Source organism: Saprolegnia diclina (assembly GCF_000281045.1).
Source record: "Saprolegnia diclina VS20 unplaced genomic scaffold supercont1.71, whole genome shotgun sequence".
Classification (NCBI taxonomy): Eukaryota; Oomycota; class Saprolegniomycetes; order Saprolegniales; family Saprolegniaceae; genus Saprolegnia; species Saprolegnia diclina.
Window position 1 is genome coordinate 234812 of NW_008246138.1, and position 21900 is coordinate 256711.

The 21900-nt window shown below is 60.4% G+C and overlaps 13 protein-coding genes across 14 annotated transcripts; 7 read left to right on the forward strand and 6 right to left on the reverse strand.

The window, feature by feature from the left end:
* The first annotated feature begins 43 nt into the window (after positions 1 to 43).
* Positions 44 to 1332, forward strand: SDRG_14435 (hypothetical protein). The gene has a single exon (XM_008620563.1). It carries the CDS (start codon positions 138 to 140, stop codon positions 1269 to 1271), a length of 1134 nt encoding a protein of 377 aa, XP_008618785.1. The 5' UTR covers positions 44 to 137; the 3' UTR covers positions 1272 to 1332.
* Positions 1333 to 1935: 603 nt separating this feature from the next.
* Positions 1936 to 4361, forward strand: SDRG_14436 (hypothetical protein). Its single transcript, XM_008620564.1, has 6 exons — positions 1936 to 2045; positions 2095 to 2613; positions 2659 to 3036; positions 3081 to 3248; positions 3288 to 4190; positions 4234 to 4361. Exons 1-6 carry the CDS (start codon positions 1980 to 1982, stop codon positions 4255 to 4257), a joined length of 2058 nt encoding a protein of 685 aa, XP_008618786.1. The 5' UTR covers positions 1936 to 1979; the 3' UTR covers positions 4258 to 4361.
* A 26-nt stretch (positions 4362 to 4387) lies between these two features.
* SDRG_14437 (hypothetical protein) lies at positions 4388 to 4955 on the forward strand. The gene is made up of 3 exons (XM_008620565.1): positions 4388 to 4595; positions 4645 to 4727; positions 4773 to 4955. The coding sequence occupies exons 1-3, from the start codon at positions 4420 to 4422 to the stop codon at positions 4835 to 4837; spliced, it is 324 nt and encodes a 107-aa protein (XP_008618787.1). The 5' UTR covers positions 4388 to 4419; the 3' UTR covers positions 4838 to 4955.
* Positions 4845 to 5512, reverse strand: SDRG_14438 (hypothetical protein; the record flags this gene model as incomplete). The annotated part of the gene is made up of 2 exons (XM_008620566.1): positions 4845 to 4967; positions 5012 to 5512. The coding sequence occupies 2 exons, from the start codon at positions 5510 to 5512 to the stop codon at positions 4845 to 4847; spliced, it is 624 nt and encodes a 207-aa protein (XP_008618788.1).
* A 67-nt stretch (positions 5513 to 5579) lies between these two features.
* Positions 5580 to 6869, reverse strand: SDRG_14439 (pyruvate dehydrogenase E2 component (dihydrolipoamide acetyltransferase); the record flags this gene model as incomplete). Its single annotated transcript, XM_008620567.1, has 1 exon — positions 5580 to 6869. One exon carries the CDS (start codon positions 6867 to 6869, stop codon positions 5580 to 5582), a length of 1290 nt encoding a protein of 429 aa, XP_008618789.1.
* A 442-nt stretch (positions 6870 to 7311) lies between these two features.
* Positions 7312 to 9087, forward strand: SDRG_14440 (STE/STE20/MST protein kinase; the record flags this gene model as incomplete). Its single annotated transcript, XM_008620568.1, has 9 exons — positions 7312 to 7566; positions 7611 to 7760; positions 7808 to 7859; positions 7901 to 8016; positions 8067 to 8147; positions 8192 to 8329; positions 8371 to 8653; positions 8698 to 8888; positions 8930 to 9087. 9 exons carry the CDS (start codon positions 7312 to 7314, stop codon positions 9056 to 9058), a joined length of 1395 nt encoding a protein of 464 aa, XP_008618790.1. The 3' UTR covers positions 9059 to 9087.
* A 61-nt stretch (positions 9088 to 9148) lies between these two features.
* SDRG_14441 (hypothetical protein) lies at positions 9149 to 11882 on the forward strand. Its single transcript, XM_008620569.1, has 9 exons — positions 9149 to 9936; positions 9983 to 10127; positions 10177 to 10387; positions 10429 to 10717; positions 10768 to 10848; positions 10896 to 11399; positions 11444 to 11554; positions 11598 to 11630; positions 11682 to 11882. The coding sequence occupies exons 1-9, from the start codon at positions 9169 to 9171 to the stop codon at positions 11817 to 11819; spliced, it is 2280 nt and encodes a 759-aa protein (XP_008618791.1). The 5' UTR covers positions 9149 to 9168; the 3' UTR covers positions 11820 to 11882.
* SDRG_14442 (hypothetical protein) lies at positions 11824 to 13566 on the reverse strand (the record flags this gene model as incomplete). Its single annotated transcript, XM_008620570.1, has 3 exons — positions 11824 to 11949; positions 11993 to 12144; positions 12183 to 13566. The coding sequence occupies 3 exons, from the start codon at positions 13564 to 13566 to the stop codon at positions 11824 to 11826; spliced, it is 1662 nt and encodes a 553-aa protein (XP_008618792.1).
* An 84-nt stretch (positions 13567 to 13650) lies between these two features.
* On the forward strand, positions 13651 to 14751 carry SDRG_14443 (hypothetical protein; the record flags this gene model as incomplete). Its single annotated transcript, XM_008620571.1, has 5 exons — positions 13651 to 13796; positions 13840 to 13960; positions 14003 to 14378; positions 14426 to 14466; positions 14509 to 14751. 5 exons carry the CDS (start codon positions 13651 to 13653, stop codon positions 14749 to 14751), a joined length of 927 nt encoding a protein of 308 aa, XP_008618793.1.
* A 5-nt stretch (positions 14752 to 14756) lies between these two features.
* On the reverse strand, positions 14757 to 15414 carry SDRG_14444 (hypothetical protein; the record flags this gene model as incomplete). Its single annotated transcript, XM_008620572.1, has 3 exons — positions 14757 to 15008; positions 15058 to 15104; positions 15153 to 15414. The coding sequence occupies 3 exons, from the start codon at positions 15412 to 15414 to the stop codon at positions 14757 to 14759; spliced, it is 561 nt and encodes a 186-aa protein (XP_008618794.1).
* Positions 15415 to 15496: 82 nt separating this feature from the next.
* Positions 15497 to 17314, reverse strand: SDRG_14445 (hypothetical protein; the record flags this gene model as incomplete). Its single annotated transcript, XM_008620573.1, has 10 exons — positions 15497 to 15934; positions 15991 to 16176; positions 16217 to 16337; positions 16380 to 16479; positions 16523 to 16588; positions 16633 to 16735; positions 16775 to 16874; positions 16918 to 16964; positions 17009 to 17120; positions 17166 to 17314. 10 exons carry the CDS (start codon positions 17312 to 17314, stop codon positions 15497 to 15499), a joined length of 1422 nt encoding a protein of 473 aa, XP_008618795.1.
* Positions 17315 to 17875: 561 nt separating this feature from the next.
* SDRG_14446 (NAD(P) transhydrogenase) lies at positions 17876 to 19673 on the forward strand. The gene is made up of 7 exons (XM_008620574.1): positions 17876 to 18168; positions 18214 to 18405; positions 18453 to 18876; positions 18918 to 19018; positions 19063 to 19430; positions 19474 to 19544; positions 19588 to 19673. The coding sequence occupies exons 1-7, from the start codon at positions 17894 to 17896 to the stop codon at positions 19642 to 19644; spliced, it is 1488 nt and encodes a 495-aa protein (XP_008618796.1). The 5' UTR covers positions 17876 to 17893; the 3' UTR covers positions 19645 to 19673.
* SDRG_14447 lies at positions 19660 to 21363 on the reverse strand. 2 transcript variants are annotated; one of them, XM_008620575.1, is made up of 7 exons: positions 21237 to 21363; positions 21099 to 21187; positions 20877 to 21048; positions 20285 to 20827; positions 20005 to 20236; positions 19948 to 19954; positions 19660 to 19865 (listed from the first exon to the last, which is right to left on the reverse strand). In XM_008620575.1, exons 1-7 carry the CDS (start codon positions 21272 to 21274, stop codon positions 19834 to 19836), a joined length of 1113 nt encoding a protein of 370 aa, XP_008618797.1. In that variant the 5' UTR covers positions 21275 to 21363; the 3' UTR covers positions 19660 to 19833. The 2 variants fall into 2 exon arrangements, with proteins under 2 accessions (XP_008618797.1, XP_008618798.1); XM_008620576.1 differs by having other exon boundaries at positions 19660 to 19954.
* Between the last annotated feature and the right edge of the window lie 537 nt (positions 21364 to 21900).

Consider the following 21900-nt stretch of genomic DNA (forward strand, 5'->3'; position numbering starts at 1 on the left):
TATTAAACTATCCTCTTCTTTGTATACATTTAAAAAGAACAACGCGACGAGACTATCCCAGCTCATCGTCCGGATACGCAATTGGGTCCGGCGAAGTCGCGCCACGGCCATCGGGCGGATCATTTCGGTTCTGTACGATGGCCCTCGCGCTGCACGCTACGCCCGCGCCAGTGCCCCGGGGTCCGATTCAGGTCGCACCCATGCCCTTAGCTCCGCTCGCCACCGTGAACGACGACCTGCTAAACGCTGTCACCGGCTTTTTAGCCGTTGAAGATGTCCTCGCTGCGGCTGCCACGTCCCGCGCCATGTTCCGCTCGATCCACGATCACACGACGTACTGGCGGGACCTGGAGCTACAGGGCGCCACGTCAGAGCTCCTGCAGCGGCTTGTCCCGTTCGCGTCGGTCATGCGCTGCGTGCGCTTCCGCAAGTCGACCGCCTCGACCGACGCGTGGCTCGCGTTCGCGCAGCACACACGCGACCTCATTGTGCTTGACGTCTCGGGCAGCAAGTATGTTACGGACGACGTCTTTCGCATCTTTTGCGCGCGCAGCGCTGCGACGCTACGCGAAGTCGCCGCCGACAACTGCTCGTGGATCTCGACGCTGGCACCGATGCTGCCGTTCGCGCCGTCGCTGCGCGCGCTGTCGTTCAACCGGTGCCGGCAACTGGTCACGGGCGACGTTCTTGACGTTGTCGTCCTGGCGCCGCACCTAGTGTCGCTCGAGCTCAAGGGGAATCCCAAAGTGAGTCAGTCGACCGTCGTTATGACTGCCATTGCGACGTGCCCGCAGCTCAAGGTGCTGACGCTCGGCGGTAGCGGGCGCTACACAAAAGATGTCAACGCCGAGTTCATCCAGGCGTTTTCGACGCAGAACCAAGCGATCGCGCTCGAGTGCTTGGATCTCTCGTGCAGCAACCCGTTTGGCTCGCGGTCACCGCTCGCCGACGACGGCCTCGTGCCTCTCTTGCAGCTGTGCCCTAATATGCAAGCGCTGTACCTCAAGGGCCAGTCGAACCTCTCGAGCCACATTTTCAGCGCGCTCCCGCCGCGAATCAAGACGCTGGACGTCACAGGCTGCGCACTGGTGACTGCAAACCTCGATGGCCTTGCTTGCCTTCCATTCCTGGAAGAGCTCGTGCTCTATGCGTGCAACAACGTCACGGACGATGCTCTGCTCCGCCTCAAGGTTACGCACCCCCACCTCGTCAAGGTGGATGTCGAAGGATGCACTGCTGTCTCGGCGGAAGTGCGTGACCTGTTTAGTTAGTGTGAATTGTACCCTCTTAATATTTATACGAATGAAAAAATGACCAACGATTGCGACTTGACGCGTGCGCATGCCGTGATGCCAGCATGGTCACAGGCTGAGCTCCCAGACTGGTGAGGCTGGGACCTTTGTTTGGTTAACCCAGTCTCTACCACTTGATTGGCTCATTTTAAACCTTTTCAACCAATCACAGGGCACATGGAACTGCTGCGCCATGCACAACCGAGCCGGAGGCCATCGCGGGCGCGAAATCTCGATGATAAATGGATTCGCTCAAACTTGGACCACAGGTAGAGGACGTCTTGGAGGGTACGAAATGCACCTCCGCGTCGGCGTTCGAGCTATGCTGCAAGAGAAATAGGCCGAATGATTATATATGGCATGTACCACATTTAGACACAAATAGTCATGTTTTGATGTGTTGGCTTTATACGATATCTACGAGCGTCCAATAATGATGAGCCACTCAACTCCATCGCTCTTTTATACCATACTTGCATCCTAGCTTTTTCAGTACTAGAAGTTGCCCACCACCGTGGCGCTCGACAAGTGCCCAGGAAGATCTCCAGGATCGGTCGATTGATTGGCCAAAATTGTAGTTTCGACAAAAGTTATCCACCAATCTTTGCGCCCCGAAAGTTTCAGCCAGTCATATCGCGCCGTGAAGATCTTGACGAAAGGCCACACAGAGCGAGATCTGCGAACACGATGTCGGAGCTCCAGCTCATCGTCGAGAAGCTCAACAAGGAGCCGTTCAACCACAACTTCACGCTCGTATGCATCCTTCCAGATACACTCGTCGTCTCATGGTAAAGCTGCGTAGGTCGCCTTTGATGAAAAGTCCAACTTTGAGCTGCTCCAGATCCTCAATGAGGTGTTTGCAGCAATGGATTCGCGGCACAACGTCGACCTCCGAGACGAGCTCGACGAGCAGCGCACGTACCGGTACATGGAACTTCTGCAGCTGCTCAAGTACCAGCTGCCGCCGGACCTCGACGGCTTTCGCGACGGCTTGAGCCACGGCGAGCGCTACGTGGTGTATCCGATCTTGTACTGGGCGCTCAAGAGCTTTCCCGTGCACAAGAAGCGCGCGTACCTCGGTCGATTTCTCGCGCCATTGCAAGTGCCGCAAGAGTTCCTCGGCAACGACGGCCTCAACAGCATGCACGAGCACTACAAGCAGCTTCAGAACGAGTTCAAAGCTGCACACAAGCAAGTCGAGCAGCTTCGCACGAGCAAGATTCGTCCTGGCGAGCTGCGAAAGGAGATCACGCAGCTGGAGGAGGAGTCGCACCAGCTCAGCGAGAAGATTGCGCACCTCAAGAAGAAGACGGCCAACGAGGTTCGAAGCTTATCTGGCCCATGAATCTGACGTTTGTGTTCTTAGAGTGGCTTTAAGGATATCTTGGAAGCGACAAGTGCGCTTCGGAAAGAGCAAGAGGAGCAAGCCAAGCTCGCGGAGCGGAAGCGCGACCAAATGATGGGCCTCAACATGGCGCAGAAGCGCAGTCGGGACTACGACCAGCGCCTTGGCGAGATGCGCCAAAGCATCACGACCAACATGCAGCCGGACCAGCTCTTTGACCAGCTGCAGAACCAAGTGGACCGCCACCGGGACATTCTCATCAACAAGTTCCCGGCCGAGTTCCGACTTCAACAAGAGAAACTTCAGCACCTCGACGCTGCGCTGAGCGAACCCGCCAAGACCGAGGCGGACATTGCCGACATGGAGGACGAGATCCAAAATCTCAAAAATTCGATCCAAGTACGTTTTTGCATAGCTCCACATCCATTGACGTTTTCTTGTAGCACTTTTCCGATCAGTTGAACGAGACCCAGAAAGCCGCGGGCGACGACAAGCTGGCGATCTTCCGTCAGCATGCCAACATCCAAACCAAGAAGCTCAACGACAAGATCGACGAACTCACCAAGGTCAAGCAAGAGAAGCAGTCGCTGCAGCGCCAGCTCGAAGATCAAGTTCGTCCTTCAGAGAATGCCGTGTCTCATCCCGCGTAGGAGGCCAAGATGGCCGAGGTCTCGGGACCCAAGTTCATGAAGCACAACGAGTTCAAGCAGTTTACCAACACGCTGCGCATCAAGACCAACCAGTACAAGAAGATGAAGGCCGAGCTCGCAGAGATCACGGCCGAGTCGGTTGTCCTCCACCGCACGGAGCAGGTGCTGCGGAGCCGCGACTCGGATCTCGACGGCCTCCTCAAGGACATTGAGGCTTCGAAAGGCGTCGTCGGCTACATGGACACGGAGGGCAAACTCAACGAGATCTCGGAGCGCAACGCCCAAGTGAACGCGTTCAAGGGCGAGACCCTCGAGGAAATCAGCCGCATCGTGACCGACATCAACCAGACGCTAAAGGAGCGCAAGAACCAGCTTGCACCGCAGATCAAGGACCTCCGCGCCGTGCGCCAGCGCTACCAAGAGATGGAGCAGACGTATCTGGAGAAGAAAGCGCAGTACGACAACACGGCCGTGGGCCTCGAGACCGAGCGCATCAAGCTCGAGCAAGAGTGTACGGCGTTCCAGGACGACTGCCTCCGCGAGGAGAGCCAGTACCACCAGCTCCACGCGCTCCTGCAGATCGAGTCGGCGCGCCTCGACAAGGTCACGCAAGAAGAAGAGTTTGACAAAGGCAACGGAAAACTCCACCGCGACTTTCGCACGTTCCAAGAACTCTACAAGAACAAGGTCATTCAGCAAGAGTCGCTCACGAAGGAGCTCCGGAAGCAGCAAAAGACACTCAAGACCAACCTCGGCGACTACGTCATCCAGCGCAACATGTTTGACCAGCTCCTCAAGCTCCTCCAGTGCAAAGTCAAGCTCACAACGAACGAGCAAGGCAGCGCCAAGCAAGATCTCTACAGCACAGCGGCTGACATTGCTCAGTTCGACGTGGGCGGCGCGGTACGAAGCGACTGCTCTTCACATGACACTATTCTGTCTGTAGAACGTCATGACCATCGACGCCTAGAGCCTCCGCTCGTAGCTTCTCGTCCATTAACTCGTTCTATACAATCGATTCCTTCACTCGAGTGGCGCGGAGGGCACGCGCGTCCGTTTTCGCGCCAAATCTGGTATCCGGATCCGGAAACCAGCGGCCAGCCGGTGCCCACTGCAAATAAGAAAGCGAAGAATGGCCGAGCCCGCGCCCGCACCCCGCGTCAACAAGGCGCTCATGGCCTCGTACGTGAACCGCACGGTCGCCCTCGTCGGCAGCATGGAGAGCTGGACGGGCAACAGCGCGATCGTCAAGGCCTCGGACGGCGGCCTCGTCACCGTGATCCCGGCGCCCGGCGCCGACTATTCGAGGTACGGCGACCGCTTGAGGTAGCCACTTGCTCATGCGTAAGGAATGTAGCAAGTTCGTCGAAGTCATCGGCCTCGTCCAGCCCGACGGATCGCTCCAAGAATTCAAGTGCACGAGCTTTGGCGACAACTTTGGTACATGCGGCCATAGGTTATGGCAGGCTTTTAGCGTCCTCGTAGATCTCGGCAACTACGACAAGCTCGTCGCGCTCATGCATGGCAAGTTCGCGCCGATGTTTATCTAACTCCCATCTATTCATTTGCCGCGTCGACTATGGTTTCGTGGGCGACGGGGGCGGGCAATGGAGGGTGCTGCTTGAGGCCGACCATGAGAGGCGCCACGGGCTTGACGCTGGCGACGTCCATGCAAGCCACCTACCGATTCCTTCAGCACGCAAGCAAGAGCCATTCGCATCTACCTGCACGATGGACAAGTGGGTTTGCGGCAGGAAGATGCTTTGGTACAGATGAAAGTGACGGTAGTACGTGTGCGTCACGTAGTCGACGATGCGGCTGACGTCAGCGGCGTCAAAGATGCCTGTACTCATCGGCGGCCGCTCGACGCTGTGGCGCAAGAGCATGGCCTGGAAGCGGCTAAAGCTCGCGGGCAGAGTCGGAAGCGTGCGCAGGTCCTTCTCGCCGTGGAGGAAGAGGTCCGTGAGCACGAGGCTGTGCACGATCGCCAGCACCGTCGACGTACGCTCCGCACTAAACTCGTGCTGCTTGGTGAACGCGTACAGATACATGTACATGTCCACGACGAGGTGCATTGGCGCTGGCGCCTTGTGCGTGAAGAGCGGGCTCGGCGGGAAGGCGAAGACGTTGGCGAGGTAGTCGCGAAGCTGCGCCGGGTCGTGGATGAGCCCGAGGTCCAGCACGTGGTCCTCCGAGAGGTATCGCCAGCGCAAGCAGTCGGTCATCCGTCGGTGGTTTCGAGTGTTATAACAGTTGGAGAGGAGTATCTATTCCGATGTTACGTGCTTCTTCTTACAACAGCAACAAGTCGGGCTGCTCCATGTACTTCTTGAACGCCTGCAGGAACTGACCGGCAATGACGTCGTCGACGACTCGTCGGTCGGACGAAAGCGTCACGTTCATGAGCGTCGCCTTGCGCGGCTCGCCGTCGACAGCCGCCGGCGCCACGAGCTCGACGCGGCCACGGCCGACCGCCATGATGCACGCCTGCGGCGGGTTGATCACGGCCGTGAACGAGTCGATGCCAAAGCCTCCAAGGTTCGAGATCGTGAAGCTGCCGCCCTGGAACTCTTCGGGCTTGAGCTTGTTGGCGCGGGCGCGGCCCACGAGCTCCTTGAAGGTGCCGTTGATGCCAACGAGGCCGAGGTTCTGGACCTTGGGCACAATGGGCGTGATGAGGCCAGTGTCCGTCGCCACGGCCACCGAGATGTCGACGGACGAGTTCGGGACGATCTGCTTCAGGACCGGGTCCATGCCGCAGTTGGCCTCCGGCACGTCGCGAAGCGCGCAGGCGACGGACTTGAGGAGGAAGTCGTTGAGCGAGACCGCGACGCCGTGGTCGTTCTTGAGGCGCTTGCGGAGCTTCATAATGGCGTCGATCTCGCAGTCAATCGACGCGTAGTTGTGGGGCACGGTGACCTTAGACGCCGTCAAGCGCTTGGCGATGATCTTGCGCATGTTCGAGAGCGGGAGATCCGTGAACGGGCCATCCGCCGCAGGCGCCGCCTTAGCGACGGGCGCAGCGACGGGCGCGGCCACAGGCGCGGCGATCGGCGCAGGCTTGGTCTCAGAGTGAGCCGCGGGGAGGAGAGAGCGCTTGCCCAAAAAGTGAATGCGGGGCACGCGGTGCGCGCTCGTGGAGGGAGCGATAGCAGCGGGCGCGGCAGCGACAGGCGTGGCAGCAGCGGGGGCAGGAGCAGCGGCTGCGTCGCCAGTGAGCTTGGCAATGTCACCGCTCTTGAGAAGGGCGGCGTACGTTTCTTCGTCGTCGACCGTGTAGGCCAAGAGTGTGCCGACGTCGACGGACGTGCCTTGGGCAACGAGGATCTTGGCGAGGACGGCCTCGTCCTGCATCTCGTAGTCGACGGTCGCCTTGTCCGTCTCGACCTGGCAAAGAACGTCGCCGGCGTTCGCCATCTCGCCTTCCTTCTTGAGCCACGCGGCGATCGTACCGGACTCCATCGTGGGCGAGAGAGCGGGCATGAGGAGCTTGGTCACGCCGTCGGGCAGCGACGAGAGGCGGCGCATGCCCCACGTGGCACGCTTGGCGAGAGGCGGCGTCAAGGCGGCGAGGCGCAGCATAGCAATTGACTGTGTGGGAGTCACTGGATTTGTGGGTCACACGAAATGCACCAATCATTGGTCGTCCGGATAAACGGCGCAAAGGCTGCCCACGCCGAAAAATCCAGCAGCGTTTTTACCTCCGTCCAGTATGCAGGGGGCCTTTATTTTAATTCCCAGCCCCTTCGTCCGACGTCATCCGAGGTGATGACGAAGGCGTCGTCCCATGATGTCATCGCCGCCTTCTTCCAGCCATGGGCTTGGACAGTGCTGGTAGACGCCAAGCATGCTCCCAAAGCTAGGGACACGGTCCATGCGCGTCGATGGGCATCATTGAGGGTTCCATGGCGCCGCAACGGTCGGTTGTCCGGATAAAGGGAAAAGTCCCTCGGAACCGAAAGGACACGCTCTTTAACATGGATTCGACCGCCGAAACCGGGCGTGAAACGGAGCTTAAATAAAGATGTCGGTCGCGCAGGACAAGGTCCCGAACGACGAGTACGAGGTGCTCGAGGCGCTCGGCGAGGGCTCGTACGGGAAGGTCTTCAAGGCCATGCACCGGCGCTCGGCGCGTGTCGTCGCGCTCAAGGTCGTGCCCGTCGAGAGCGACGACAAAGACATGGCCGACCTCCTCAAGGAGATCAAGATCCTCCAAAAGTGCCAGTCGCCCTACATCGTGCAGTACCATGGCAGCCTGCTCTACGAGGGCAGCATGTGGGTACGATCTTCTTCGCGTCCTTGGGCTGCGCCTCACGCGCGTAGATCGAGATGGAGTTTTGCGAGGCGGGCTCGGTCGCCGACATGCTGCGTGTCTCTCCAGCCGGCGTCTTGAGCGAAAAAGAAGTCGCCGCCGTCTGCGCCAACGTCGTGAAAGGTCTTGCGTACCTCCATGAACAGCGCAACATCCACCGGGTGCGTCTGCACTGCGCGCATCAGCCAGCATTGATGGAGTGGTGCAGGACATCAAGGCCGGCAACGTGCTTCTCTCATCGAGCGGCCTCGCCAAGCTCGGTACAACATCTCTGCATAACATTGTGTCGAGCATTTCGTAGCCGACTTTGGCGTCTCGGCGCAGCTCACCAACACGATCAACAAGCGCAAGACCGTGATCGGCACGCCGTTCTGGATGGCACCTGAGGTCATCCAGGAGACGCAGTACGACTGCAAGGTAATCCCATCGCTCCTACTGACCATATCAACCACAACGATGTCTCTCAGGCGGACATTTGGTCCTTGGGCATCACGGCCATTGAAATGGCGGAGGGCGACCCGCCGCTCGCGTCGATGCACCCGATGCGCGTACGACAAGTTACCTTTGGACCCTCGTGAGGCATTTGCACTAGGCCATCTTTTTGATCCCGAGCCGACCGTCCCCGACGCTCAAGGAGCCAGCGCAGTACTCGCCTGCCTTCTCGGACTTTCTCGCGCTCTGCTTGAAGAAGAACGCGGCGGACCGTCCGTCGGCCGCCGATCTCCTCTCGGTATCCGCTCTCTTCTCAACACATCCGCATGGGCTTCGTAGCACCCGTTCATCAAGAGGGACGTCGAGCGCCTCGAAGCGACGCACGCGGCCGGCTTGCCCGTGCTGCAGGAGCTCGTGGACCGCAACCTCGAAGCGATCTCGACCGACCGCGTCCACATCACAATGACCGAGTCTGGTGACGCGTCCACGATGGTCGCGTCGACGCGCCGTATGTCGACCGACGCCAGCAGCGACTGCGGAACCATGGTTTACCGGGGCACAGGAAGCGCTCCTTCCGGCGCGCGCGACACCACAGAGCTCTACGGCACTGTTGTGCACCGGGGTATATGCTGTTCTGCACCCCGACCGTACTAGATTGTCGTTTAGGAGCATCGGATGCATTTGGCACAATGGTCGCCAAGGACTCGCCGCAGAAGCCGCCGACGCAGATCGAACGCACGCCGGCGGAGCCTTCCTTCATGAAGTACTTTCGTCTCGGCAGCGGCAGCGACGCCAACCTCCTCGATGCCAAGAACAGCACGATTCGCCCGACGTCGACGACCGTCCTCAGCGCCTCGGTTCGCATCACCTCTCGTCCATTGAGCTCACGGTGTCGTAGGCCAAGTCGGTGACGCAGGCGCTCCTGCAGCTCGAAGACAAGTACGAGAAGGACCGCGTCGCTCTCGAGAAGGCCTACCTCCTTGAGAAGGCGCAGCTCGAGGCGCAGCTCGCGACGCTGATGCACTAAGTCTTTTTATTCCACCTCTTCTCACGCTACGCTGCCACGTATTTTGTTCGGATACGCGCAAGATCTCGATATCCGGATAGTCCGTTGCCGGCGATCCGCAAAACATAAGAATGCAGCGGGACGAGGAGCAGGAGGCGCTGCTGAGCGAGGCGACGACGAGCGTGCGCCAGAGCGCCTTCTACATGAAGCGGGCCATGGACGCCGGCGCCAACGAGGCGGACATCGCGCTCGTGCTCAAGCACGCGGCCGACTTCCTCCGCGAGCTGCGCACGTCGCTGCTGTCGCCCAAGAACTACTACGAGCTCTACATGCTCGTGGCCGACGAGCTGCACGCGCTCGTAGCCTACATCGAAGCACACCGCGCATCCATCAACCTGCGCAAGCTGTACGAGCAGGTACAGAGCAGCGGCAACGTCGTGCCACGACTCTACCTCCTCGTGGCTGTCGGTGTTGTCTACATGCGCAGCGACATCAACCTCGTGCGCGAGCTGCTCAAGGATCTGGTCGAGATGGTCAAAGGCGTGCAGCATCCGCTGCGAGGACTCTTTCTGCGCCACTACCTCGTCGTCTCCGTCAAGGAGCTGCTCGGCGCCGTCGACGTGGCGGACGCGCTCGCGTTCCTGCTCCAGAACTGGGACGAGACCAACCGGCTGTGGATTCGCATGCAGTTCCAGTCCAACATCAAGGACAAGAAACAGCGCGAGAAGGAGCGGCAGGAACTCAAGCTGCTCGTGGGCACGAGCCTCGTGCGCGTGAGCCAGCTCGACGACGTCTCGAGCGCCGTCTACGCGGCCGACGTGCTGCCGCGCGTGCTCGAGATTGTCATCAACTGCAAGGACAAGATTGCGCAAGTCTACCTCATGGACTGCATCATCCACGTAGAAGCCTCTTCCTACTTGCACGAAATGTCTCATAGTTCCGCAGGTGTTTCCGGATGAATTCCATCTCGAGACCATTCCTGCCTTCCTCGGCGCGCTCAAGGACCTCAACAGCCTCGTGGACATTACGGAACTCGTCCTCGCGCTGCTCCAGCGGCTCACCAAGTACCACGAAGCCAACGCCTCCCACGGTACCGATTTGATACGAAGTGATATCTCGATACATTGAAAAGAGACTAGGGTTTCCGGAGCAGGACGCGCTCTTTGAGGCCCTCGCAGCGTGCGCGGCGTCGGCGGTCAAACAATTCGAGGCTTCGCTTCCCAGCGCGTCGCTCCTCGGGCTCTACGCCGGCATCATGGAGTTTGTGTTTGCGTGTTTCCAGCCGCCCGCAACAACGTACGTGGCGAAACTCTTTGCCGCGGCCACCGACTTGCTCGTGCGCGTCAAAATGTACGAAAACACGCATCTTTTTGGGCTTGACATGTGCGCAGGCGGTCGGATGCGGTGATTGCCGCGGGCGAGCGCCTCGTGCGCGTGCCCATGGACGCGCTCGGCCACCAGCTCGTGGACGACGCAGAGATGACGCGCTGCGCCAGCGTCGTCCTGCAGTGGCTGCCAACAGCCGATCGCAAGCGCCTCGCCATGCACTGGGGCAACGTGCTCCTCCGGCGGCGCGAGATGCTCGAGAGCGCGGCGTCTGTCGAGAAGGCGTACACGCTGCTCCTCCCGCTCATCCGCGACGACGGCGACGACGGACCGCCCAGCTCAGTCGCCTCGCGCGTGCGTGGCTCTGATGCCTCCTTATCAAAGTGACACGCCGTCCGTAATAGGCGGCGTTTGAGAAGGAGCAGCACCTCGTGGCCAAGATTGCGCACCTGCTGCGCCACCCAAGCGCCGACGTTCAGTTCCAGGTACACTGCCAGCGCCCCATTTGAGTCAAGTTGACCAACGGGAGCAGATATACAGCCAGGCGCGGCGGCTCCTTGGCCAAGGGGGACTCCAGCGCATCCGGGTCACGCTCGTACCACTGGTGTTTCTCTCGCTCCAGCTCACGCAGCGCGTGCATGCGGTCAGGGACAGCGCTGTGTCGCCGCGCGAGGTGCTGCAGTTTGTGCACGAGATGGCGACGGCGCTCGCGTCCAAAGTCGAGCTCGTCGAGACGCCCGTGTTTGTCTCTATCTTTCTGCAGTGCGCGCTGACGGCCGACGCCTGCGCTCTCGAAGCAATCGCGTACGAGTTTCTCACGCAGGCCTTTATCGTGTACGAGGACCAGCTCAGCCAGTGCGCGCATCAGCTCCTCGCGCTAGAGGCGATGCTCGGCGCGCTCCGCCACTGCACGCACCTGACGCCCGCGAACCTCGACACGCTCGCGACCAAGCTCACGCAGTACGCGGCCAAAGTGCTCAAGAAGAAGGACCAGTGCCGCATGGTCGCATCCTGCGCGCACCTCTTTTGGCGCCCGGTACATTTCTCAAACTGTTCGACGACGAACTGCTTCTTGTGTAGGGCGGGCACGGCGTGCGCGTCCTCGAATGTCTCCAGCGTGCGCTCAAGATCGCGGACGGCTGCACGTCGTCGGCGGCGCAGGTCGCGCTCTTTGTCGACATCTTGGACGAGGTAGGTCCATAGTCGCATTGCGCGAAGATTCACTTTTTCCTAGTACCTGTACTTTTTCCTGGCGCGCGCGCCCGAGGTACGCTCGCCACGAGATGGCGATACGCAAATTTCTACTTGGTGTCGGTAGATATCCAAGCAGTACCTCGTGGGGCTCATAGCGCTCGTCAAGGAGCACCTCGAACACATGGAGTCGGGCACCGAGAAGGCCGAGATCGAAGCACACTACCGCAACACGCTCAAGCATATTGAGACGGTCGAGTTGTAGACGCTTAAGAAAACGAACTCGACATGTACGTGACGCCGCCCAGCACGAGCGACGAGACGCCGAGCGCCCGCAGCACCATCATGCGCCACACGGAGTCCTTGACGCGCTGCGTGTCCTGACGCTCGACGTACTAGAGGAGTCGCGATGAGAGCATGCCAGCTTGGATGACGTACGTCGATGACGGCAGCAGCAGCAATCACAAGTTCTCCGCGGCGCGGCGTCGTCCACGGCACGTTGTGCTGCTGGAGGCTGGCTTCCAGCGCCGCGACGGCCTGCGGCTTCTGCACTAGCACGCGCACATTCTCCGTTGCCCCCTCGTCCAGGCCTATTTGCGTGAGGGTCAACAGCTGAAGTCGAGAGTACCGTGGAGGTGCTCGACGTGGAGCCAAAGGAGGGATGGCGCAATGGACGCTGGGAGATGGCGCAGGTCCAGCAGCATCCGGTCCTTGGCGCTGGCCTGCGTGTGCACTTCGGCGAGGCAGTTGGTGTAGTCGCGGCTGCCCATGAGGCTCAAGAGCACGTGGGGCGGCACGACGGCGCTGAGCGCGCGAAACTCGTGGAGGCCGACGACGTAGCCGCGGCGCCACATCTCGTCAAACGCGAGGTGGAACTGGTCGTACTGCTTGGCCTTGTAGACCGCCACGAGCATGTCGGTGAGGACGGACGTGGGCACGCGCGCGCCAGGGCTGAGCTTGTGCAGCTTGAGGTAGCAGCCGTACGCGTCGTGCACGAGGCCGCTCGTCACGAGAGCTTGGAGGAGTGCCGCCGAGCACCCGTTCTCGACGATCGGCACGAGGTCGAGCGTGATCGAGACGCTGAGGGTCCGCGCCATCTTGCGCGAGAGGCGCGGTTGGACTAGCACCCGAAGAAGACAGTCCAGAATCTCGCTCGAGGGCGGCCCGCGGTACGCCTGGTGCACAAGCGGGATCGAACCGTGCAGGTTGAGGTAGTCGAGCGTCTCGATCGCCGCAACCAAGAGCGCCGGCGATGGCGCAATCACCTGCGGTTCAGTGAGGTCGCGCTGCGCGAGCGCATAGCTGATGGTGAGGCTCTCGGCGTACGCGTTGTTCTGCGCCTTGAGGAGGTGGAGGAGGCACGTCGCGTCCTTTGCGAGGAGCGACGCGAGCTTCATGGCCGAGACCGAGGACGGCAGCACGATCCAGTTGGGCGGGAGCACCTTGGCGTAGTGAAGCGTCCGAATGTACGCCAAGAAGTTGGCGTGCATGACGCTGCTCGACGCCGACGCCATCTTGTCTTGCGCCGGCACGGCGCCGTGGCCCATGACGGTCGTCGCGCTCTTGAGAAGCTGCTGCTGCGTCGTGTGCGGCGTGCGCTGCCACGTCGACGGTGAAATGTGCGCGAGCTGCGCGAACGCATCGAGGTACTTGTACTCCTCGAAGAGGGCATAGACGTGCGAGAACTCGACGACGTCGCGCAGCGCCGCTGCCTTGGGCGTCGGGTCCTCTGTGTCGAGCTCCTGTAGCTGGCTCTGCACGCGCACGTCTTCGTCGCGGAGGCGGTCAAGACGACCTTGGAGAATGGCCACCTGCGCAGCCTTGGCCGTGTCATTGGCCGCCTGCGCCAACAACTCCTTCGAGAGCTCCGCTAGACGGGGCTCCTGGAGACGCACGGGCTGCGGAGTTGACTCTACGATCTGAACGGCGCGGTGGCTGGCGTCGCTCGCGCTCAAGGAGCCTGCGGCAACGAGCGACTGCAGCTTCTCCAGCGCCCGGTACCGACGTTGCATCTTCGACCAATCCCAACTCCGCCATGTTTACGCCGACTAAATACTTTATTTTTGGTTGCTAATTGTGGCAACAAGAGGCGTTTCATGGAGCTGGACGACGACGGACTCGTCGGATGCTTGGTCATCTCGGACGCAGGCCACGTCCTCGCCGAGCACGCGCTTCGTCCGTCGGGCCTTCGCTCGGCGCCATTGGCCTCGCTCGTTGCCACGCTTCAGCAGTTCAACCACGGGTATACCTACGTAGCGCTGCAGGCTGCTCAGCGCTGTAGGTAGGCAGCCCATGGCCATGCTCATGCTGCAAGAGCAAGCGGTCGTCGTCGCGAGCTCCACTGTGGCTCCGATCCTCGCTGTTGTTGTGTGCGTGGCAGAGTCCGACGCAGGATTTGGGCGTCTGGTACACGACGCGTTTGAGGCAGCCACTGACCTTGGATGGCAGGTGGGCGCGTGCGTGCTGGACGCCTGCACTCGGTACTTTGGCCACGCTGCGCTCGATGGTCTCGTCGCAAGTCTCAAAAAGGAAACGGAGGCACAGGCGACGACCTACACCCTCTCGTCGGCGCTCGAGGGGCAAGCACCTGCGAATCATACCGCGTTCGGCGCTTTCGAAGCAACTGTTCTCGGTCCTTTCCTGGGCACTGCTATCGATTTGAAGCGGTCCTTGCAGCGACACCCTCGCGCCTTCTTCCTCAATAGCAATTTGAGCGAAGTCCTGCCGCCCACCCCACTCGCTTCGGCGCTCCTCCACGGAATCCTCTGCGTCGCCCGGGATGCTGTCGTCGCCGCCACCGGGTTTTGGACTGCCCGACCGATCGGTACGGCTCGCATGGCGCTATCATGAAGTACTATTGCTGTTGCGCAGGGTCGCGCCACACGACCTACGTCGGGCTCGCGTCCTTTGGGGTGCGCATTGACGGCCCAGATGTGTACTCTACGCTATAATAGATCCCAGGCTACTGTGCTGCAGTCATCTACGAAGGACCGGACGAGTGGTTCGATGCGCTGCTGCCTCCTACAACGACGACAGTTCACGTCCCTCATGCCAGCCCGTGGAGTGTGGCCCAAGGACTTCATGCCGCTAGTGCCCGCTTCACGCTCGAGGAGCTTTGCGCGAGCTTCGCCCATCACGAAGCGTCACTTGTGCCCGAGTCTCCGCGACAGCCAGAGCCCGTAAGACAGAAAGACTAGCATCCTTACTTGGGCTTATGCAACTTGGCCTCCCGCGCTTGCTGAACCATGCGCCGCGCCCGCTCGTTCACTCGGTCGATTTCGATCTGCGCCTCGGAGGCCTCGTGCTCCAGCGCAGACTGCAGGCGCGCGAGCTTCTGCCTCCGGTACGCGTCGTCCAGCGGTATCGCTTCGGCGCGCGGTCGCAGTGTCGTGGGCGAAGATGTTGTGACCACATTGCCGTCGGCGTCGACCTCGATGGGAATCTGAAACAAATGCTACGAGACCAAGATCTTATTCTGGGCGAAACCCTGACTGGTGTCGTACCCGAAGCATCTTGCAGCGGGGCGGCGGCCGCAAGCATGCGCCGGTGGCTAGGATGTAGGACGACATACAGATAAGAAGCAGAATAGTTGACGTACTCGGGTCGAAGAGCGCGCCATGAACCTTGCACTGGATGACGCCATGCGCGAGGAACTCGGCGTCGTTCCAGTCCATCTCGAGCGCTACGTGGCTGCACTGGTTGACGAAAGCCACCGGGCGGGCTTCGTCCAAGAGCACAAAGGCGTCGACCTGCCCGCCCCACTTGAACTTGAGCGCGTGCGTCGGCGGAAGCGCCTGCAGCGCCACCACCGACGCAATCACCTCTTGCCCGACGGCGTGGCACCAGCGACGGCCGATCATGGTTTCGGTTGCGCAATCGCCAAATGACCATGTTATAACTGTTAGATGAGTGTTATCGCCACGGAGGGTGCCACGTCATGGGCTACATATGGTCGCGTTTGGTAAAAGGGCCGCCGCCGACGCCAGCATCCAAGCACACTTGGTTCGACTGCGCGGCCGTGAGGAGCGTGCTGGGCACTGCCGCTTGCGGGGCTTTGGCGGCGGTCGACGACGCCTCAAACCGCCCTTCGTACGCCCAGAGCCCCATCGCGGGGTTGGAGATGTAGTAGAAGCGGCGGCCATTGGCCTCGTGCCACCCGTCGCGCTGCGCCGAGGGGTTGACGATGTTGTACTTCTCAAGCATGGCTTGGAGCGGCGCGTACTCAAAGCCAACGCCCTCGACCTCGTCCTGCGTGAGGCCGTTCGGCGCGCAGGCGTACACGATGCGGAACCGGTTCTCGGACGAGCCGTGGATGAGGTGCGCGGCAGCGCTGAGGTTCTTCATGAGGTCGCGGTTGGCGTGGATGTGCGCAAGGACCTCCTACAATATCAACGAGAGATATTGGACATCGGTTGTCCAGTATATTAAGCGTGTACCGGCGTCGTGCGGTAGCCGTACTTTCGGATGAGCACGTCGATCTGCTTGTCTTCGCCAAAGTGCGTGACGCCGGGCGCGAGCACGACCAGCGTCCCGTGGTCCGCAATCGCCATGCGCGTGCGGTAGATGCTCTTGTTGCCAAGCCACGTCGTCTTGAACTCGTCCGGGTCCAGGTACACAACCACCTAGAGTTGTTGAGCTATACCATCAGGCTCGCATTCGTACGTCGTCCAAGGGCGACGGCAACAGCGTAAAGTTGACTTGGAGCGAGAGCGCCGCCGCGCGCGTAAAGCACTCGTCGTCGTCGCCGATGAAGACGCCGCGCGTGACGACCGATCCGTCATCGCTAGCACATTCGTTAGGAGCGAATCACGTCGTTCTGACGCACCGCCGCCCGATGACCGTCTGCACGTAGAGCAGCGGCAGGTCGCGCAGAAAGTGCTCAGACGCGTAGTTGAGGATGCGTCGAAGCGGGTTGTTGGCGCGGCCTACGCTCGTGCATGCGACAGCGAAGCGCCAAAGGAGTCGCACCCATCATTCGCTCCATGCCGTAGACGGCGCCGATGAAGTGCGAGAAATTGATCGCGTCGCTGCCCCCTGCGTACGGCTGATGCCAATGCGATGAAGAGAGCGATTCGCACCTGTGCCCACGAAGAGGTTCTTGTTGTAGTTGGCCATGCCCATGACCTCGTGCGGCACCACTTGTCCGATCGAGAGCACGAGGTCGTGCTGTCCCTCCCAAATCTGCGCAAGCTTAAGCTTAAGAAGCATGGGACTGCGTACGAGCTTGTTGAGCTGCGCCGGCCATGGCTCGTTCACTTGGCCGTCGCTGGCCTCTTGCACAAGCTCCTTCGGCACCTCGCCGATCGTGACCACGTCGTTCCTAGCTGAAACATGGTACCAACACCTTGAAGTTTCGCGCTCACCGCCAATCGTGCACGCGAAAGAGGTCATGCGGCACGTTGCCAAACATCTAGGCGACCGATGATGCTGGACTTTCGCCTGATGTTGTGCTACCTTGGTGATCTCCTCGGGCGTCATGGGCGCGTGCGTCCCGAGGGCGGGCATGATGTCGGTCACGTGCTCGCCAAAGTAGGCGTAGGCGTGCTGCGTCACGATGCCCGACTTGCTACGCAGCCATGAGCTCACGAGGGTTCCGTGGTTCATAGCGTACGAGTGGAAGCGGGTAAAGTCGGGGGGCACGAGCATGACCTTGCGCTTTGCCTTGCCGTGGAGCTTGTCCAGCGCGGTGTAGAGCGCTTGCTTGAGCCCATCGTCCGAGATCTCGGTCGTCGGCGAGCCTTCGCTGTAGTAAAGGACCATGCTGGTCCACCGAAGAAAAGACAGTGTGAAGAAGATCGCAAGCATCTGCAACTCGTGTTCATTGGCCAAAAGCCTGGTTTTATATCGCGTTTCATTGGCTAATGAAGAATGTTGCTGATTGGCTATATTCCAGCGATTATGCAAGATGGCCGAACCGCTGCGTCGACCTCGGTTGGAGTTGGTGGTGCGCTCGCTGCACTGGCAGGCTAGCACTGGTAGGCTTATCGAACGAGCTATTACATAAGCTACTGCTACTCTTATTGCTCCTCTGGCAGCGCATGCTTGATGTACATACTGCCTGGCACTGCAGAGGTCGAGGTGCAATCATCGAAAATGCAAAAAAAACGGTACCGCCACTGGAATTATTTGCGTCCGACACGTAATTAGCCAAAACGGTATATAGACTGCGTAGTAGACTGCGTGTGTGCAGGATGTTGACTGCATCGCCTGCCATCCTTTGGAAGTTGCCTTCAATGGTTGCTGTTTCACCTGGATTCTTGACGTCCGGATACGGATTTATCCGGCGATTAGTTGACTCCCCAGGTTGCCAGAAGCGTTCAATTGTCGCCCGACGCAAGCATGCTCACGAAGCTCACCCGCCGTCCAAACCTCCGGTCGCTGGCCACGCGCCATGCGACGACGACGTCGCTGCAGCTCAAGGAGTACGACCTCGTCGTCATTGGCAGCGGGCCGTCCGCGGTCCAGTGCGCCATCGAGTCGGTCAAGAAGGGCAAGACCGTCGCCGTCATCGACAAGAAGGCTGGCATTGGCGGCGTCTGCGTGCACACGGGCACGATTCCGTCCAAGACCTTTCGCGAGTCCGTGCTCCATCTCTCGGGCTTCCGCCACCAAGGGTGCGCAGCGCCAGCCTCGCTCTAGCTCATTCGCATGGCGCGTAGGTTCTACGGCAAGTCGTATGCGCGCGACAACATTACGCTCAACGACATTCTCGGGCGCGTGAACACGGTCGTCTCGAAGGAAATGGACGTGATTCAGGCGCAGCTCAAGGCCGCGCGCGTCGACCTCGTGCCCGGCCTCGCGCGCTTTGAGAATGAAAACGAAGTGTCGGTCGAAGGCGACGATGGCCAGCCGTATATACCCGTGCTGCCCGCATTCGCATTCTCATATAGACTTGTAGGACGCGCCTCCGCGGCAAGAAGTTTCTCGTCGCGTGCGGGACGCGGCCGGCGCACAGCCCGCTCGTGCCCTGCGACGGCAAGGTCATCCTCGACAGCGACCAGATCCTCAACCACGGCACGACCAAGCTGCCCAAGTCCTGGATCGTCGTCGGCGCCGGCGTCATTGGCATGGAGTACGCATCGATGCTCAACGTGCTGCCGGGCATCAACGTCACGGTCGTCGACGGCCGCGCCGAGATCCTGAGCTTTTGCGACGACGAGATTGTGAGCTCGCTCAAGATGGAGATGCGGCACAAGGGCGCGCGCTTCCTCCTCGGCGAGTCCATCAAAAGCGTCGAGCACTTCAAGAACGGCGTCAAGGTCGAGTTCAACAGCGGCAAGGCTATGTTTGCCGAGGCGCTGCTCTACTGCGTTGGCCGCCAGGTACTCGTCCTCCTTGATTTCATACCGTAACATCTTCGTAGGCCAACACGGACGGCCTCAACCTCGAAGCGGTCGGGCTCTCGAAGAACCACCGCGGCCTCATTACGGTCAACGAACAGTACCAGACGTCGCACCCGCACATGTACGTTCGATACCTGTGTCCAACAGCGACTTAGACCGCTCTAGCTACGCCGCGGGCGACTGCATTGGCGCGCCGTCGCTGGCGTCAACGAGCATGGAGCAGGGCCGGCTCGCGGCGTGCGACATGTGGAGCGACAAGGACCAGACGACGTCGCAGCTCGAGTCGGGCAACTACCCGTACGGCATTTACACGATCCCGGAGATCTCGATGGTCGGCAAGACGGAGCAGCAGCTCACAAAGGAAGGCGCCAACTACGCCGTGGGTCTCGCCAAGTTTTCCGAGCTCGCCAAGGGCCAAATGAGCGGCGACATTGAAGGCATCCTCAAGCTTCTCTTCGATCCCGTCTCGCTCCAGCTCCTCGGCGTCCACGCGATTGGGCACGGCGCCACCGAGATCATCCACATTGGCCAAGGTACGCAAGCGCATGTATTGTCTCGGAGGCTTCAGTCTACTAGTGGCCATGGCCATGAACTGCAAGCTCACGTACTTCCGCGACGCCGTCTTCAACTACCCGACGCTCGCCGAGGTACGACGCCGAGTTGCTGCCTCTTTGAAACACTTGCGACTAGGGCTACCGCGTCGCCGCGCTGAATGGTCTCGGGCGCCTGACGAAAGAACAAAATTAACTAGCCAATACACCCCTCTGGACGCGCTCTTTCGACTTTGGCGAGGTGCTTGCGGCAAAGCGCAACGGGCAAACAAAGCAGTGAAAAGACCAAGTGTTATGTTAACATGCACAGCTGCGCTCGCTTCTAGCTCGACCTAACGTCTCAACGCGGCGCCCAAAGCGACGCCCGCAACGCCCGCCGCCGCCATCAAGGCATAGCTGATCGAGATCGGGGCAGCGCTAGGATCCAAGACACTGTGAGTACTGCTTTGGTGGACGTAGGCGCTGGGCTGCGCTCGCTGCGCGTCCAGGATCGTCTTACCAAGGAGCTACCACAGAAGTTCATGAGTCATTGGATCCTCGAGAGCATGCGACGTACTTGGTAGGCGTAGTAGTGCGCGCCGCGCTCGCCCAAGTCTTCGGTCAGCACCAAGTAGATGGGCAAGACCTTGAGGGCGGGGCTGACGCGACCCTTGTCAAAGAGCGCGTCCAAGAAGAGGCTCGACTTGGTAAAGTAGTCGAGGTTCTTGGGCGCGAGACCACCCGTGATGTAAAAGCCGCCGCGCGGGAGGTACTTGAGCGCAGCGTTGCCGGCTTCGCGACCGTAGGCACTAGACATGATGGTGAGCCCACGACTTTGTGGCTAAGAAGGAGCGTACCGGACAAAGATGTCCATGGCCTGGTTGCAGAGGTCGTCCGTGGGCGCGTTCTTGCCGACGACAGCGCCCTGGAGCGTATCGGCCTCGAGGAACTCGGCGTGGAGCGTCTGGTTGACCTTCTCCGGGAACTTGTCGGCCAAGAAGGCGTAGATGGTGGCGAGACCCGGGCCCGAGACGATGCGCTCGACCGAGAGGCGCTTGTTGGGGCCAAACTTGTTGCGGAGGTGGTTGTACAGCTCGATTTCAATGTCCGTGACGGGCGCAAAGTCGCTGTGGCCGCCTTCGCACGCGTAGCACTCGTACGTGCCTTCGCCGGACGGCGTCAAGAAGCACTGGCCCAAGCCCGTGCCGGCACCGACCGTGGCGATCGGCGCGTGCTTGTCGGGCACCGCGTCATTCAGCGTGATGTACTCGTGCGGGCGGAGCGTCAAGAGGCCGTAGCCCATGGCGGCAAAGTCGTTGATGAGCTTCACGTGCGGGATGCCGAGCTCGCGCTCGAGCACTTCGCCCTTGATAGACCAGCCAAACGCAATGTTGGTAAAGCTATGCGCCAACACGATGAGCATAAACGATGCGCATGGGACACACGTACACGACAGAGTTGTCCAAGATCGGGCCGGCGCAAGCAAGCACGCAGCAGGCCGGCGGCTCGTCGACGCCGGCTTCGTTGAGGAAGAGGAGCGCGACTTCGACGAAGCTCGCGTGTTCTTGGTTGAGGTACTTCTTGTTGAAGATGACCTCGCCGGGGGCGATCTTGCCGACGACTATGGAATGATGCATGTTAGGCGACGACGCCTGCGGAGCCGAGCTGTACCCGAGGCGTGGGTCTGCGAGCGGGGCACGCGCCAGAGCGAGAGGCGGGTGTTGGTACCGCCGCAGTCGCCAGAGACGATGAGGTCGTAGCTAGTAGAAGCGTCAGATGAGTCGTATCGCGATCTTAGTCTGCACGTACTCCTTGTCGGCGAGCAGTTCTTCGCGGGTGCTGGGCATGGCGATGGAGGGTGGATGGGGCAAAATGCAAAGTGAGGCCAATATTCTTCGAGGGGCTCCGTCGCGCCTCCTGATTGGTTGAAAAGGAAGATTGCAGGGGAATAAAAATGGGCTCGCACAATACAAACTTCAAGGTGCGACACGTGGCAAATAAAAATACGCTTCAACCTCAACAAGCGCCTCGTGTGTGCAATGGGTGCGTGTGAAAATCACGTGAAAATCCAGCGAAATCAAGCAGCCGACGCTGGCGACCGTCGAGCGGAACAAAGGCGTCCGACTCATCTTCTTCTTGTGCTCCGAGTCATTCGGAAAGGGTTACACAACCCCCGCCAGTGCACGCGACCGGCGCGCCCCGTGAAAGTTGACGTCCCACTCGTGGCTGGGCGCGCGGCTGCGAGGGAGACTTCCTCCTTTGTCTGGTCCTTTTTCAGAGGGTATACCCATCGCCAACGAACCAGTGGATGGAGCTGCAAGTTGTGCAAAGGGGAGGGCGACCAAGTTGCACCCGCTTGACACCCACAGTCGCCAGGCTTCAACGTCGACCGCGCTCTGTTTGCGAAGACTGGCCATCTGCGCCGGCCAAGAAATCCATGCCGGCAGATGGCCACCCACAAATTCAGCACCAC

Coding starts and splice junctions, on each gene's coding strand:
- SDRG_14435 (XM_008620563.1), top strand. CDS start 138: ATGGCCCTCGCGCTGCACGCTACGCCCGCGCCAGTGCCCCGGGGTCCG.
- SDRG_14436 (XM_008620564.1), top strand. CDS start 1,980: ATGTCGGAGCTCCAGCTCATCGTCGAGAAGCTCAACAAGGAGCCGTTC. Junction 2,614..2,658: donor AGAAGAAGACGGCCAACGAG/GTTCGAAGCTTA, acceptor TTGTGTTCTTAG/AGTGGCTTTAAGGATATCTT. Junction 3,037..3,080: donor ATCTCAAAAATTCGATCCAA/GTACGTTTTTGC, acceptor GTTTTCTTGTAG/CACTTTTCCGATCAGTTGAA.
- SDRG_14437 (XM_008620565.1), top strand. CDS start 4,420: ATGGCCGAGCCCGCGCCCGCACCCCGCGTCAACAAGGCGCTCATGGCC. Junction 4,596..4,644: donor CCCGGCGCCGACTATTCGAG/GTACGGCGACCG, acceptor TAAGGAATGTAG/CAAGTTCGTCGAAGTCATCG. Junction 4,728..4,772: donor GAGCTTTGGCGACAACTTTG/GTACATGCGGCC, acceptor GCGTCCTCGTAG/ATCTCGGCAACTACGACAAG.
- SDRG_14441 (XM_008620569.1), top strand. CDS start 9,169: ATGCAGCGGGACGAGGAGCAGGAGGCGCTGCTGAGCGAGGCGACGACG. Junction 10,849..10,895: donor GCGCCGACGTTCAGTTCCAG/GTACACTGCCAG, acceptor CAACGGGAGCAG/ATATACAGCCAGGCGCGGCG. Junction 11,631..11,681: donor TCCTGGCGCGCGCGCCCGAG/GTACGCTCGCCA, acceptor TGGTGTCGGTAG/ATATCCAAGCAGTACCTCGT.
- SDRG_14446 (XM_008620574.1), top strand. CDS start 17,894: ATGCTCACGAAGCTCACCCGCCGTCCAAACCTCCGGTCGCTGGCCACG. Junction 18,169..18,213: donor TCGGGCTTCCGCCACCAAGG/GTGCGCAGCGCC, acceptor CATGGCGCGTAG/GTTCTACGGCAAGTCGTATG. Junction 19,431..19,473: donor GATCATCCACATTGGCCAAG/GTACGCAAGCGC, acceptor TCAGTCTACTAG/TGGCCATGGCCATGAACTGC.
- SDRG_14447 (XM_008620576.1), bottom strand. CDS start 21,274: ATGCCCAGCACCCGCGAAGAACTGCTCGCCGACAAGGA. Junction 21,188..21,236: donor GAACTGCTCGCCGACAAGGA/GTACGTGCAGAC, acceptor CGCTTCTACTAG/CTACGACCTCATCGTCTCTG. Junction 19,955..20,004: donor CGCACTACTACGCCTACCAA/GTACGTCGCATG, acceptor CTTCTGTGGTAG/CTCCTTGGTAAGACGATCCT.